At 38.6% G+C, this 14,244-nt stretch overlaps 1 protein-coding gene across 2 annotated transcripts in view; it reads left to right on the forward strand.

Annotated features, from left to right (window-relative positions):
* The first annotated feature begins 531 nt into the window (after window positions 1–531).
* The window catches only part of HORMAD2 (HORMA domain containing 2), a 91,536-nt gene continuing 77,823 nt past the window's right edge, over window positions 532–14,244 (forward strand). For both annotated transcript variants that reach the window (XM_046024184.1, XM_046024183.1), the window contains exons 1-2: window positions 532–564; window positions 8,530–8,617. In XM_046024184.1, coding sequence (XP_045880140.1) covers window positions 8,567–8,617 — 51 coding nt within the window. In that variant the 5' untranslated portion in view covers window positions 532–564; window positions 8,530–8,566. The remainder of the gene's footprint in view (window positions 565–8,529; window positions 8,618–14,244) is intronic.

The raw sequence follows: 14,244 nt of genomic DNA on the forward strand, positions 1-14,244 counted from the left end.
TCACCTGGCCCCGCCCGCGTCGACCCTAGGCCCCTCTAGGACCGGGAGGGCCTCCCCGCCGCCGCTTCACCTGGGCGGTCAGGCGTCTCCCCAAGCTGTCCTCGACGTACCGGTTTGCCCAGGCAGAGCGGCCGGGAGCGGAAGGCCTCGCCAGGGTCTGTGGGCGGCGCCACGAGCCCGGCGCAGGTCCCTAAGGCCCGGGAGCGCGGGGCCGGCCCTCGGAGGGGCGAGAAAGGCGGCAGCAGAGACACTGCGCCGGCGACCCGAGGGCATGCGGCACGGAAACCTGGGCTAAGAAGGCTGGGCGCAGAGGACGCTGACGCTGAGGGGGCCGAGCCCATGAAGGGTCCGTTAGCGGCCGCTCGCCCCTTTTTGCATATTCATGAAGCCAAACGGGGCGGCCCGCCCAGGAGGCAGGCAGTGGAGAGGTCATGAATTATTCATGAGTAAGCGTCTCATCCCGCCCAAAAAAGACCTCGTTGACTATTCATGAGCCCGAGAGGGTTTGGGCTGGAAAAGGCCGTTGGGTAGCCACCCTTCTGAGAGAGGCGTCGACGAGCTGAGGTGAGGGCTGTCCAGACGCTAGGGCTCCGGAGAAAGAGGGCGCTTGAGCGTCGTCAGTTTCTAGGCTTAGGTTAATTTTTTTTTCTTTGTTTTTCCTTTTCCTTGCGGCATCAAGTTTGATGTGAAAGTATTTCGCTGAAGCCCGAAGTACTCTGAGGAGAAACGGGAAGGTGGGGGCTGAGGAAAAAGACAAAGGGAAGCTTCTAGATAGCACCCCACCCCCTCCTTCAATTCCCGCCCTCAGCGCTCGACTTTGAAAAATTTCACATGTAACGGGGGGTGGGGTGGGGGAAGGGAATGGGGGGAAGAGCGGAGAGAATAGTAGTGGGAACACCCGCATTCCCGCTATCAAGGTAGCTGTTGAATTCAGATTTGGGTGGAAAGGAGTGAGTCTTGGTGAGGAAGCAACAGCGGTAATTAGCGGCCAAGCAGTGGGTGAGGCCAACGACGTCTGTGTATTGCTGGAGGTCGGGAGTGAAGCTTTGGGGATGATCTTGGCTAGGTCAGGTTTTCTCCAGTCACGGATATGTTCTGCCAGATCAATGCCTGGCGCAGACCCAAGAGGTGACAGAGCTGGGGATAGTTCCCCACGGAATGACGTCGGCTCCTTTGCTACCTTTTCCAGGACGTGCCATTTAATCTCCGTGGACTTTAGTTCCCCAAACAGTACAGGAGGAGAAAGTTTCTTGAAATGCAAGATCAGCCAATCACCGACATGTGTTCAAATGTGCAGCGCCTGGGACGGGGTGTGCAGTACACCGAGCACTTGGCTGGTGAAAACGGAGATAAAGCACGGTTCTTGCCCCTACAGGGGTTTTTTATTTAATTAGTCTAATTTTTTATTTAGTTAGTCTAATTTCTCCCCCACTGGATCATCAGTCTCTTGAGATGTGAGCAGTATTTTAGATCTTTGCAATCCTATATGGTGCCTGGCACATTGTAGTCACCCAGTAAATGTTGAATGAATGAATAATTGAAGTAGCCGGAAAAGGATATTAAAAAAACCAAAAGAGCATGAACAAATATCCAGTTAATATAGTGGAAACCATTTTCTCTGAGTGAGTGTGGAAAAGGGGAATTAGAGCCAAATGGGATTTGTTAAAATGGTGAATAATAACTTACAGAAGCAAACTCTGTGAAGCCTCTGAGTAACTGGGTAACCTCTGACAAACCAATTTCTTTTGTTGGACTTCACTTTCCTCTTCTTTATAGTTTTGTATTTTACATTTAAATCCATGACCCATTTTGAATTAGTATTTGTATATAGTGTGAGAATTAGGTTGAGAGTTTGTTTTGGTTTTTGAGTGTTTTGTTTTGTTTTGGCCTATGGATGTCATGTTGTTCCAGTACCATTTGTTGAAAAGACTATCCTTCCTCCACTAAGTTGACTTTCCTTTTCTCTAAAATGAAGGGATTGGATTATCTATTTCTTCTTTCCCTTCCAAGTCTATGATGCTGAGCCCATTTATGTCAAAATGTACTTTCTTTGTGTAAAGCCGTCCTTTGTATCAGGCAAGAAGGGTCACCTAGTTGCATTTTAGAATCCAGCAATTAGGTATTATTCATTTGATAGAAGGGGGATTTTCTTGTTAAAAAAGTGGTGTTGGAAGATTGGGGAAGATGTGTGGGGAACATTAGAAAATCAACTATTACTGTCTTTGTGCAAACATAGTAAACTGGTTTTTGCTTCACTCAGAATGGCCAAAGGCAGGGGGCAGGTTCTGGCTTAGGCTTTAATATGCTGAACAATAGCTGGTTAATCTTATCTGAATCTTGGATTCACACATACAAAGGTAAAATAGTAAGCAATTGTGTCACCATTTTAAATAGGGCAGTTGAGATGTAGGTCAAGAGTCTTTAAGTAGCATGAGTCTTTATCTGAGAAAGCACAGAATTCTTACCTCCATCTCCAAATCATAATTCTTGTCACAGAGTGGACATATCAAGTATTAAAGTGAATGATTATTGATGCCCTGTGAAGTTTCAGATGTTTGTGGGTCAAATATGCAAACAAATATATATAAGTGAAAGACATTTGAAAGTTAGAGTTCTGCTCTTAAAATCCATAAATATGAAATCTCTCCTAAGCTTTTAGATAATGAGTTAGAAAAAGGTGATAAAAAAAATCAGAGTTATTCTCTGAAGAGTACATGATCTGTAGTGTCATACCTCCTGGGGCTGTCAGCTTGTGAGCTTTCAAAACTAAACAGAGTTTGTACTTGAAAGGAAACTTCCACAAAACACCTGCTCAAAGAGAAAACAACAGTAGCAACAGAATAATTAGAGGTTGAAAAGAGCCTGGCTACTTAAAAAAAATTATTTAGATATGTTTTGCTTTTCTCAAGCAAGCTCATTCTAGAACAACTGAAAAAGACACTACTGTGTTTAGAAATAAACAAGCAAGCAAGCTCCACAACTAAGAAGACACTGGTAGTGCATCATTTTAAATGGAATGAAACAAAAAAGGAATTTCATTTTAGGGAGTCCTTGTAGAAAACCCCTAATTTGTGAGTCAAAGTTTCTTGAATTTCATTCTCAGTTCTACCACTAAGTGTTTGACCCTGAGTAAGTCAGTCGACTTCTCTGGACCTTGATTTCCTCATCTAGAAAATTAGATGTTTGTATTAGATGACATTTAAACCTCCTTCTATCTCTAATAATTTGTAATTCTTTTCTAGATACTTAATACTTCCTTGTTCTTATATTAACTCTATTGATGTAGCAAATATTTGTTGAGCATCTATTTTGTTCTAATACTGTGATGGTGCTGGGGATTCAAGAATGAGCTGAACCAGACATAAAAGGTCATATATTACATGATTCCATTTATATGAAATGTTCAGAATAGGCAAATCCATAGAGATGAAATGTAGATCAGTGGTTGCAAGGGGCCAGGGGAGGGGGAGTGGGAAGTAAATGGTAATGAGCGTGGGGCTTCTTTTTGGGATAAGAAATATCTTTTGAAATTAGTAGTGATGGTTGCAAAACTATGAATATACTAAAACTTACTAAATTGTACCTTAAAAAAAAAAACACGTAAAAAGTAAAGAATGAGCTAGAAAGACACAACTTTACTCTCATGTTAGCTCACAGGCAGGGTGGGATGGATATATAAAGCCAACCATGATACTGTAAATGTTACAATGGGCACATAACCCAACTTGGTGGTGGTGGTGAGTAAGGAAATAGTTCCTTGAGAACACTATACTCCATATCTAGGAGATAAGAAGGAATTGAGAATGAAGAAGGTTTCAGGTGGAAGGATTATTGCAAAAACCTGAAAGCTGGAGAGAATATGGTTTAGGGTAACGAATGTTGATAAGAATAATTGGTGCATAAAAGTGTAAGGGAAAATGGTTAGAGATGTGCCTAGGGAGGCATGATGAGCCAGATCTTAAAGCTACCTTAAGGAGACTGAATTTTATCCTTAGGGCTGTGGGAAGCCATTGAAGGATTTCAGGCTACAGAGTTACAGTCAAGTTTGCAATTCAAAAAGAAAACTCTGGCTGCAATACAAAGGACAGACGGGAGAAGGGCAGAATCAGTGACCAGCAGACTGGTAGCAAAAGATGAGGCTAATCTCATCTAAAGCAGAGATAACAACAACTTGTGTAAAGTGAGGAATGGACACATTTGATAAATATTAAGAAGACTAGATGTGTAAGTGAGGGAGGGGCAGGGTTGAGTCATAGTTTTTAGGCTTGAGAAATTAGGTATTTGATGACGTTATTTGCAGGAAACATTGAGCTAGAGAACAGGAATAGGTTTGGGGGAAAAGAATTGACATTTAGATGTGTTGGGAACATCAAAGTGGAACTGTCTCTTAGAGGTACAGATCTCTAACTCCCCAGAAAGACCTGGGCTTCTGACATTTAAGAATCATTAGAATGAAAAAAAAAAAAAAAAAGAAAAAGAAAAAGAAGAATCATTAGAATGGATATAGTAATCGAAACAATGAAAATGTATTTGTTCATCCAGGGTGGGTGTGTTTAGAAGTAGGAAGAAGAAGGAAAAAAAAAAAAGGAGCTCCTAGTATAGAACCCTGAATACCAAACACTCAAAAATGTGCAGGGGAAAAGTGTGAAGTAGAGAATGAGAAGGAACAACTAGAAGGCTGGTAGAAAACTAGGAGTTCAAATACTAACATAAGATTTTAAAAAATAAATATGCTTTGTTACTTATAATGAAAATATTTGTCAGACAGTGTTCTAAGTGCCCCATAAGTCTGACTAAGTAAGTCCTCACAACAACCCTATGAAGCAGGTACTAGGACCATCCTTATTTTACAGATGGGGACACTGGGGCACACAATTTACCCAAGATGAAATGGCAAGTTAATTGCAGACTGAAATTTGGCTGTAGGCAGTGTGGCTCCAGAAGAGTGTGTGTACTTAACCATTAGGCTATGTATGCTCTCCAGATGAATACATGCCCCCATAAACACTATAAGAGCCCTGAGAAGTTGGATTTATTGTCTCTATTTTACAAAAAGGAAACTGAGGCCCAGAATGATTGGGTGACTTAACTAAGTCGCAGAGCTACGAGGTAGTTGAGCAGAATATGGGCCTACGTTCCTTAACCCCAAAGCCTCTTTCTACTATATTATACTACTGGTTATTTCTCTCTTCATGCACACATATGTGTATATAAACTTTAACTTTTTTCATTTTATGAATATTAATTTCTTAGGTATTTACCAAATGCATTATAATAGTGACTGGCTTTGAATCCTTTCTCAAAAGCAAGTGCCATGGGGGACCTGGGTGGCTTAGAGGGTTAAGTTTCTGCCTTCCGCTCAGGTCATGGTCTCAGGGTCCTGGGATTGAATCAGGATCCTGGGATTGAGCTCCGCATCAGGCTCTCTGCTCAGCAGGGAGCCTGCTTTCCCCGCTCTCTGCCTGCCTCTCTGCCTACTTGTGATCTCTCTCTCTGTGTCAAATAAATAAATAAAATCTTTAAAACAAACAACAACAAAAAAAGTGCCCTGATTGCCTTGGAGTTTTCAATGATAGTATCAGTTTAATCCAGGTTATCTGTACATTCCAGTATAGATATAATAATGCATTATGTTCTAATTGAATGATGCTTTTTTCAGGGCTTGATTCTCTCTCTCTTTTTTAAAGATGTTATTTATTTGACAGAGAGGGAAGAGCGCAGGGGGAAAGTGAGAAGCAGACTCCCTGCTGAGCAGAGAGCCTGGCCCTGGCTGAGGACTCAATCCCAGGATCATGGGATGATGACTTGAGCAGAAGGCAGACACTCAACCGACTTTGCCATCCAGGCACCCCAGGGCTTGATTCTCTAAAAATGCCACCAGAATGTTTTATGACCAGAGAAAAAAATTTTTTAGTTTATTCATTTGAGTAATCAATATACCCAATGTGGGACTTGAACTCACAACCTCAAGATCAAGAACTGCATGCTCTACTGACTAAGCCAGCCAGATACCCCCATAGAGAAATTAAAAAAAAAAAAAAAATGTAGTGGGGCCTCTAAGTGGCTCAGTTGGTTAAGAGTCTGACTTGTTATTTCAGCTCGGGTCTTGATCTCAGGGTTGTGAGTTCGAACCCTGCATTGAGCTCCACACTGGGCATGGAGGTTACTTAAAAAAAAAAAAAAAATCAGAGCGCCTGGGTGGCTCAGTGGATTAAGCCGCTGCCTTCGGCTCAGGTCATGATCTCAGGGTCCTGGGATCAAGCCCCACATCGGGCTCTCTGCTCCGCAGGTGAGCCTGCTTCCTCCTCTCTCTCTGCCTGTCTCTCTGCCTACTTGTGATCTCTCTCTCTGTCAAATAAGTAAAATCTTAAAAAAAAAAAAATCTAGAAATCTATTTAAAAATTCTTCTTATTATTATTTATTGTCTCTAAGGCTAATAACTACCCCAGTAGGGGGCATTTATATGACTTAATTGGCCAGAACTAGAGCTTAAACTCTTATAGTTACTTATTTTGCTCATTTTATTACGTGAAGTTGTAGGGGAAACAGTTTGTGTGTTGAGTCAGATTTGAAGGTTATACATAGAAATGAAGGTCATATTCTGAAGTCAACAAAAGATACCTTGGAATCTTTAAGGACTGAAGGACTATTAGGTGGTTGTCACTGTCCTGTAAGATATTGTAAAAGAGTGTCCCCTAGTGTTGCTTTGAAGAAATTGAGAGAAATTAAGTAGTACTTGTTTATAATCTCTATCACCATCTTGTGGCAGTGTCCTCAAATAATTCTACCTTTTTTTAATTTGCAAAATCATCCAGAATCTTGCATTAATCTATACACCAAAAAGGTCACAGGCTATCCTGCGAGATCCAGAATGGAATTACTTTAGATGGGTTATTTTACAAATATATTGGTCAGAACTATATAAAACCTTGAAAAGCCACAGTATAAATTAAATTAAGGTCTTTGAAAAGAAAAAGGGAAATTTGCTGCTTCTTTTTTTAATGGCAGTGAAGCAATAAAAGCGAACTGGATGGATTTTTTTATAACTTAAAATAGAACTTTGTTCTGTTTGTTTATTTTATCTTTATTTTTGTTTAAGATTTTATTTATTTGATGGAGAGAGACGCAGTGAGAGAGGGAATACAAGCAGAGGGAATGGCAGAGGGAGAAGCAGGCTTCCTGCAATGCAGGGAGTTTGATGTGGGCTCGATCCCAGAACCCTGGAATCATGACCTGAGCCGAAGCCAGACACTTAACAACTGAGCCACCCAGATGCCCCTATTTATTTATTTTTTTAGTAAACTCTACCCCTAACGTGGGGCTTGAACCCATGACTCCAAGATCAAGAGTCACATGCTCTACCAACTGTGCCAGCCAGGTGCCCCAAAATTAGATGTATTTTTAACATTAATATTTTTATTGTGTTAAAATGCACTTAAAATTCACCACCTCACCCATTCTCAAGTATATGATTCAGTGGTACTGAGTGCATTCATGGTGTTATGCAACCATCACCACTATCCATTCCTAGAAAATTTTTGTCATCCTGAACAGAAACTCCGTGACTTTTAATCTTCCAATTCCTTCCACCCTCCAGCTCTTTGTAACCCTATTCTTTCTGTCTCTATGAAGTTGACTACTTTAGGTACTTCTACCTCATATAAGTGAAATCATGCAGTATTTGTCCTTTTGTGTCTAGCTCATTTCATTTAGCATAATGTTTTCAAGTTTTATCCATGTTATAGCATGTATCAGAATGTTGTTCCTTTTTAAGGCTTGTATATATCATTGTACATACCACATTAAAAAAAAAAACCATTTAACTGTTGATGAACATTTGGGTTGTTTCTACTTATTAGATATTTTAAATAATACTGCTGTGAACATTGGTGTACAAGTATCTGTTTGAATCCCTGCTTTCAGTTCTTTTGGTTTATACCTGGAAGTGGAATTGCTGATTAATATGGTAATTCTGTTTAACTTTCTGAGGAACTGCCATACTGTTTTTTAAGGCAGCTGTATGATTCCCAACAGCACGGATAGGTTCCAATTTCTCTACATCCTCACCAACATTGTTATTTTCCATTTTTGGGGAATAGCCACCCAAATGGTGTGAAGTGTAAATTTTAACATTTGAATTACCTTTGAAAACCAATAACCCATAAAGTTAATTCAAGAAATGTTTTTGAGCCTCTGCTACATACAGAGCACAGTTGCACTCTAAGAGAATAACAATGATGAATAAAATACATTGTTAAATCTTTAGGTGATTTACAGTTTATTTTTTTCTTCTCCAAATGTATGTGGGAACAGGCGAATCAACCTAAATTCTCACTGGGTGGTTGAAAAAACTAATCCAGAGCTCTTATGCTAAATTCATAGAAAATGGATAGTAGAGATAAAAATGTTCATTAAACTAATTTTCCAAAGAATATAGTCAAATACTAATTATATGTAGTTTTCTTTGGAAAATTCACAAAAGACATTATGTTAGGCAAAGTCTCTAATTTTTCTCCCCCCCCTCCACAGGTTTGACCTGTCAAAAGAATCCTGATACATTGTTAAAATGGCCACTGCTCAGCTCTCTCACTCTATCAAAATTCACAAAGCATCTAAGGTAATTACTAAGAATTAAAAGAAAATCAATGGCTATTTAGTACGTTAGTTCAGAATCATAACAAAACAGCAGTTTTATCGGTTAATTGGTGCATAATATTTCGTCAGAGTATGTCTACATTTTAACTGTATTAGTAATGGGCTGAGAATGTTCAAGAAATTAGGATACACTTCTACAAAGTAACTGGGTGCTTATTTCATGTTTATATATTTAGATTTTCTAGAGTGAAAGAAGTCAGAAACATAAAAGATGTTTAAGAGAATTTTTTTTTGTTAGACATTTACTCTGAAGCAGTTAGGAAATTTCTGATATAATATGATATAATTATAAGAACTGAGGAGAGAATACAGAGAAGAACTTGGAGGCTGGGACCTTGGGGTAACATGCCAAAGCCAAGGAACATTTCTGGGTTCACAAGGGCAGGTTTAACTTACCCCAAGACATTCATTAATGAATCATGCATTTATTAATGGAGAGCTCAATATTATATAATACATGTATTTACATATATATGTGTGTGTGTGTGTCTATATAATATGGTGTTATTCTCTGAGAGAATAAAAAAAAATCTTTATCTTCTAGAAGTTTAGAATCTGACAGGGGAATTACGATTTAGAGGAGTTAAGCCAATTTACAAAGCAGTATATGTATTACATATATGTGAAAAAGAGTAAAGCAATACAAATTATAGGAATTTAGAGATTTTGTATAGACTAAAATGGTTTGTGAATTACTCATCAGAGAAATGTGACTTAAGGTGGACTTTGAATAATGTAAAGGATTTGAGTAGAGGAGAGAGAAGAGAATTCTATGAGGAAAACCTACCAATGTGCCTTGGCTCAAAATAAATGAACATGGCATATTTTAGAAAATAATAAAGAATCCATCCTTATTGGAGTTGAGAGACATTGTGTTGTACAGAAGTAGGAAATAAAGTTGAATGGGAACTTTGGGGTGCAAATTAATATGGATCTTAAAAGCCAAGCTAAGGAATTTATGCTTTGTTCTTCAATCCGTAGACAGTCAGTGGGTTTGATCAGTAAAGTGAATAAAACAATTGTTTTAGGAACATTAAGCTGTAGCAAAAAAGGGACAAGATTAAGGTTGAAGGAGAATTATGGCAGAGAGAAAGCAGTCGTCTTTCTGGCTCAAATTCAGTATACTCACTGGATTCCTGATCTCATTTGGTTTCCTAAGTGGCTTCCTTCCTAGGGGGAGATGCTGAGCTGGGTATACGAATTGCAATCAGTTTAGCAGTTATTTTTCTCACTGTAAATTAACAAATTGAGTTTTTGATGTAAACAGATCTTTGCAGTTTGGGTTGTATGAACTACTTTTCCCAGGAAATTTTAAGTGACTGTATGATTTTGCTATTTAATATTTAAAACAAGAATAACAATTATAGAAGCTAACATTTATTCAGCACTTACCCTGTACTGGGCACTGTGCCAAGGGCTTTATATTATTATTTCAATTAAACCTCACATTAAGGAGGAAACTGAAGTGTGGAGAAGTAAAGTTAACTTGTCTTAGGTGGTGTAACTGGACAGCTAAGCAGTCAAACATCACTTATGTCATTAGCACACTAACTTGTTAAAATAATTTATAATAGTGTTTTCTATTATCAAGTCATAGTATTTCCATGTATTAGACATTTTTTTAAAAGATTTTATTTATTTATTTGACAGAGAGAGATTACAAGTAGGCAGAGAGGCTGGCTGGGGAGTGGGTGGGAAGCAGGCTCCCCGCTGAGCAGAGAGCCCGATGCGGGGCTCAATCCCAGTACCCTGGGATCATGACCTGAGCCAAAGGCAGAGGCTTTAACCCACTGAGCCACCCAGGTGCCCCTTATGTATTAGACATTTATAAAAACATCGATGATGACCCTTAAAACATTAGATCATTGAGCTAAGAAAAAAAAAATCTCTGGCGTATAGAGAAATAATAGAACTCTAGAGGGCTTTTTCAACTATTGATCTTCATTACTACAAATGGCTTTTTAGATCCTATATTAAAAATAAATGTCTTTATACTTTCAGGTTATTTAATTCTACAAATGGTTATTACTCAAGTATTGCCTCTAAGTTTTGGCAAGTTTTCAGTAAGTTACTATATATGCATGCCATGCCAGCTATTACTCAATTACTCAAAAGAACCGTAATTTCTCAGGATCTGTGAATACAAAAACAATTTTCTGTAAAATTTTAAATGCACACACATACACCACATACACACCTAATATCCTTCAGCTTCAATTTTTCCTACTTCTACTATAGCTTAATATTACTAAAATAATTATTTTACTCACTCTCCTGATCAAATCCACTGACTTTCCACTGATTGCAGAATAAAGCACAAATTCCTTAACCTGGCTTTTAAGATCCATACTGATTTGTCTCCAAAGTTCCTTCCATACTGCAAGAGTAATAATTTTATTATATATTTTTAATAACTGAATATAATATAGTTTGATCATTCATTGCCACTATATGGTATACCAAAGAAGAACAAAGTTTATAGAGCAAAATCTAGCAAAGACTAGAATGTCTTTGGAGTATAGAAGGCTTTTTGGGGGGATACCTGAGGGATTTAGTTGCTTAAGCATCTGACTCAGTTTCAGCTCAGGTCATGATCTCAGGATTGTGAGATTGAGCCCTGTGTCGGGTCTGCTTGAAATTCTCTGTGCACCCACCCCCCAAATAAATGAATCTTTAAAAAAAAAGTTTTGGGGGGGTACATGACTGTCTCAGCTAGAAGAACATGTGACTCTTGGTCTTGGGGTAATGAGTTCAAGCCCAACACTGGGTATGGAGACTACTTAAATACATTTAAAAAAAAGGAAAGAAAAACTTTTGGGAGTTCCTCTTCATCAAAGGCATATTTTTGGGTAGTACCTGCCTCTAAGTAACAGAATTATTAAAACTTCAATAGCTGAAACTGCTTAATATAGTAAAAAGAGCTCTGAATTTGATTAAGATAATCAGAGACTTAACCATCCTGACTTCTGACAGCATAGAAATAGTAGTTTCACCTACTTTCATATTTTATATAAATGAAGTCAATAGTAGTCACTTGTATCTGGTCTCTTTTATGTATGAAAATCATCAGTATTGTTAAGTATAGTTATAGATCATTCATTCTCATTTCTCTATAGTATTCCGTTGTGGGAATATATTACAATTTGTTTATCTATTCTTTTGTTGATGGGCATTTGAGTAATTTCCATTTTGGGTCCATTATAAATAATAGTGTTATGAATGTTCTTTTGGTGGGGAGATGTATGCGTACCTTTCAGGTGTATACTTGAGAGTGAAATATGGGTCATGGAATATGTGTGTATTTAGCTTTAGTGGATACCACTGAGCAAATTTTCCAAAGAGGTTGTGCTCACTTATTATGCTCCTATAACCAGTGTTTAAGTTTGACTGATTCACATCTTTATCAACATTTGGTATTTTCTGATTTTTAAAAATTTTAGCCTCTGTGTTAAGTGCATACTATTATTTCATTGTGGTTTTAATGTGCACGTCCCGGTGACGTTTGAGCACTACTTTTTTTAGGGCAGGGAAGGGACTGAGAGAGGTAGAGAGAGAATCCCAAGCAGGCTCTACACCCAGCACAGAGCCCAACATGGGGCTCAATCTCACAACCCTGAGCTCAGGACCGGAGCTGAAATTAGGAGTCAGATACTTAATCAGCTGAGCCACACTGGTGTTCCATTTGAGCACTATTTATTGGCCATTTGGATATCCTGTTTTGTGAAGTGTCTACTCAAGTCTTTTGTCCCTATTTTTCTTTTTGGTTGTCTTTCTTTTTCTTAGTGAATTTTAGGAGTGCTTCATATATCCTAGATATGAATCCTTTGCAGATGTATATGTTGAGAATATCTTCTCCCATACAAGTTGCCTTTTTGAACAAAAGTTCTTGAGTTTAATATAATCTAATTCATCAATATTTGGAAAATACTTTAAAATTAAAATGTATTGACACCATACCAGCTGGAGTTCATGAGACGTATTTTGTGCTTGGATTAAATAAGAGAGTGAAAAGCAGCCTCAGACTAATTAATTGTGACAAAAATGATCAAATTTTCAATTTTTATACATGTAGGTAGTAAATACTGGATATGACAAACAAGTTGAAATGATAACTCAAGATACAAAACAAACTATCAACAAATACTCTATTTTATTTGGTAGACTTTTTTAAAAAAGATTTAAAAATTCATTTTAGAGAGAGAGCAGGGTGATGAGGGGCAAAGGGAGAAGGAGAGAGAATCCCAAGGGGATTCTTGGGGAGCCCAATGTGGGGCTTGATTCCACGACCCCGAGACCACAACCTGAGCCAAAACCAAGAGTTGGGCAATCACCTGTCTGTGCCACCCCGGTGCCCCTAGATAATTCTTATACACTGAAGTAAAATTCATGCATCTGTCACTGTCTTACGACATTCCTAATATAGCACACCATTTCTTAGGGCAGACTATCCAGTCATTTAAGAATAACTGTATATGGGTGGGTGGCTCAGTGGGATAAGCCTCTGCCTTTGGCTCAGGTCATGATCCCAGGGTCCTGGGATCGAGCCCTGCATCGGGCTCTCTTCAGTGGGGAGCCTGCTTCCGCCTCTCTTTCTGTCTGCCTCTCTGCCTACTTGTGATCTCTCTGTCTGTCAAATAAATAAATAAAATCTTAAAAAAAAAGAATAACTGTATATATTTTTCAATATATCATACACACACATAAAATTTAGAAAGAAACTACTGTTAATATTGATATATTTTGTGAAAGGCTGACATTTTATAGAACCTTAATATTCTGTAGAACTCTAGCTTAAGCAAAGCACAAAAGTATGGAGATACATGGTGGTAGAATAGTAAATAGTAGTTACATACAACTAGAGTAAGGTACAGAAGAGGTGATAGGGAATAGGGGCAGAGGGGTGGGGGTGTCAGATGAGGCCAGAGAGTTAGGCAAGGATAAGTCTTTGATAGTTCTCACAGCCACACTAAGGTACTTGAACTCTATCCTTCACGAATACTAGTCATGTCATAATAATTTTGTATTCTTTAAAGTTAATAATGATGGCACTATGAAGGACAAAGTGAATGAAAGGAACTGTTGGCAGGAAGATCACGGTCTACTGCAGTAATAAAGGGGAGAAGTGAGTATGCCCTGAGTCAAGGCAGTGAGAGTGAGAAGGGAAAGGGGAAAATACATTTGAGAACTCCTTCAGAGAGAATTATAGGGTTTAGTGATTAGAAATAGGGTATGAAATAAAAAGGGAAACCAAAGACAACTCTTCTTCTAGCCTGAATGATTGGCATGGAGGCTGATTCTTTACTCTGACAATGAAATTTGGGATCAAGATGATAGAGATTAACTGAGTTTGAGGGGGCTACAAAATGGTCTAGGTGTAGGGGTTCACAGAACGGAAACACAGAAGTGGGGCTCAGAACAGTCTTGTATATGCTATAGCCGAAGCAGTGAGACTAGATGAGATTACCCAAGAAGTGAGAACTATGCAAAGAGAAAAGGACTGAAGACAGAATTTAAATGTTTAAATGTCAGAAAAACTGGAAAAAATAAAAATAAAAGAGATTGAGATAGATGTGGAGGGATGGGTGAAAA

The sequence above is a fragment of the Meles meles genome, chromosome 12 (assembly GCF_922984935.1).
Source record: "Meles meles chromosome 12, mMelMel3.1 paternal haplotype, whole genome shotgun sequence".
Taxonomy (NCBI): domain Eukaryota; kingdom Metazoa; phylum Chordata; class Mammalia; order Carnivora; family Mustelidae; genus Meles; species Meles meles.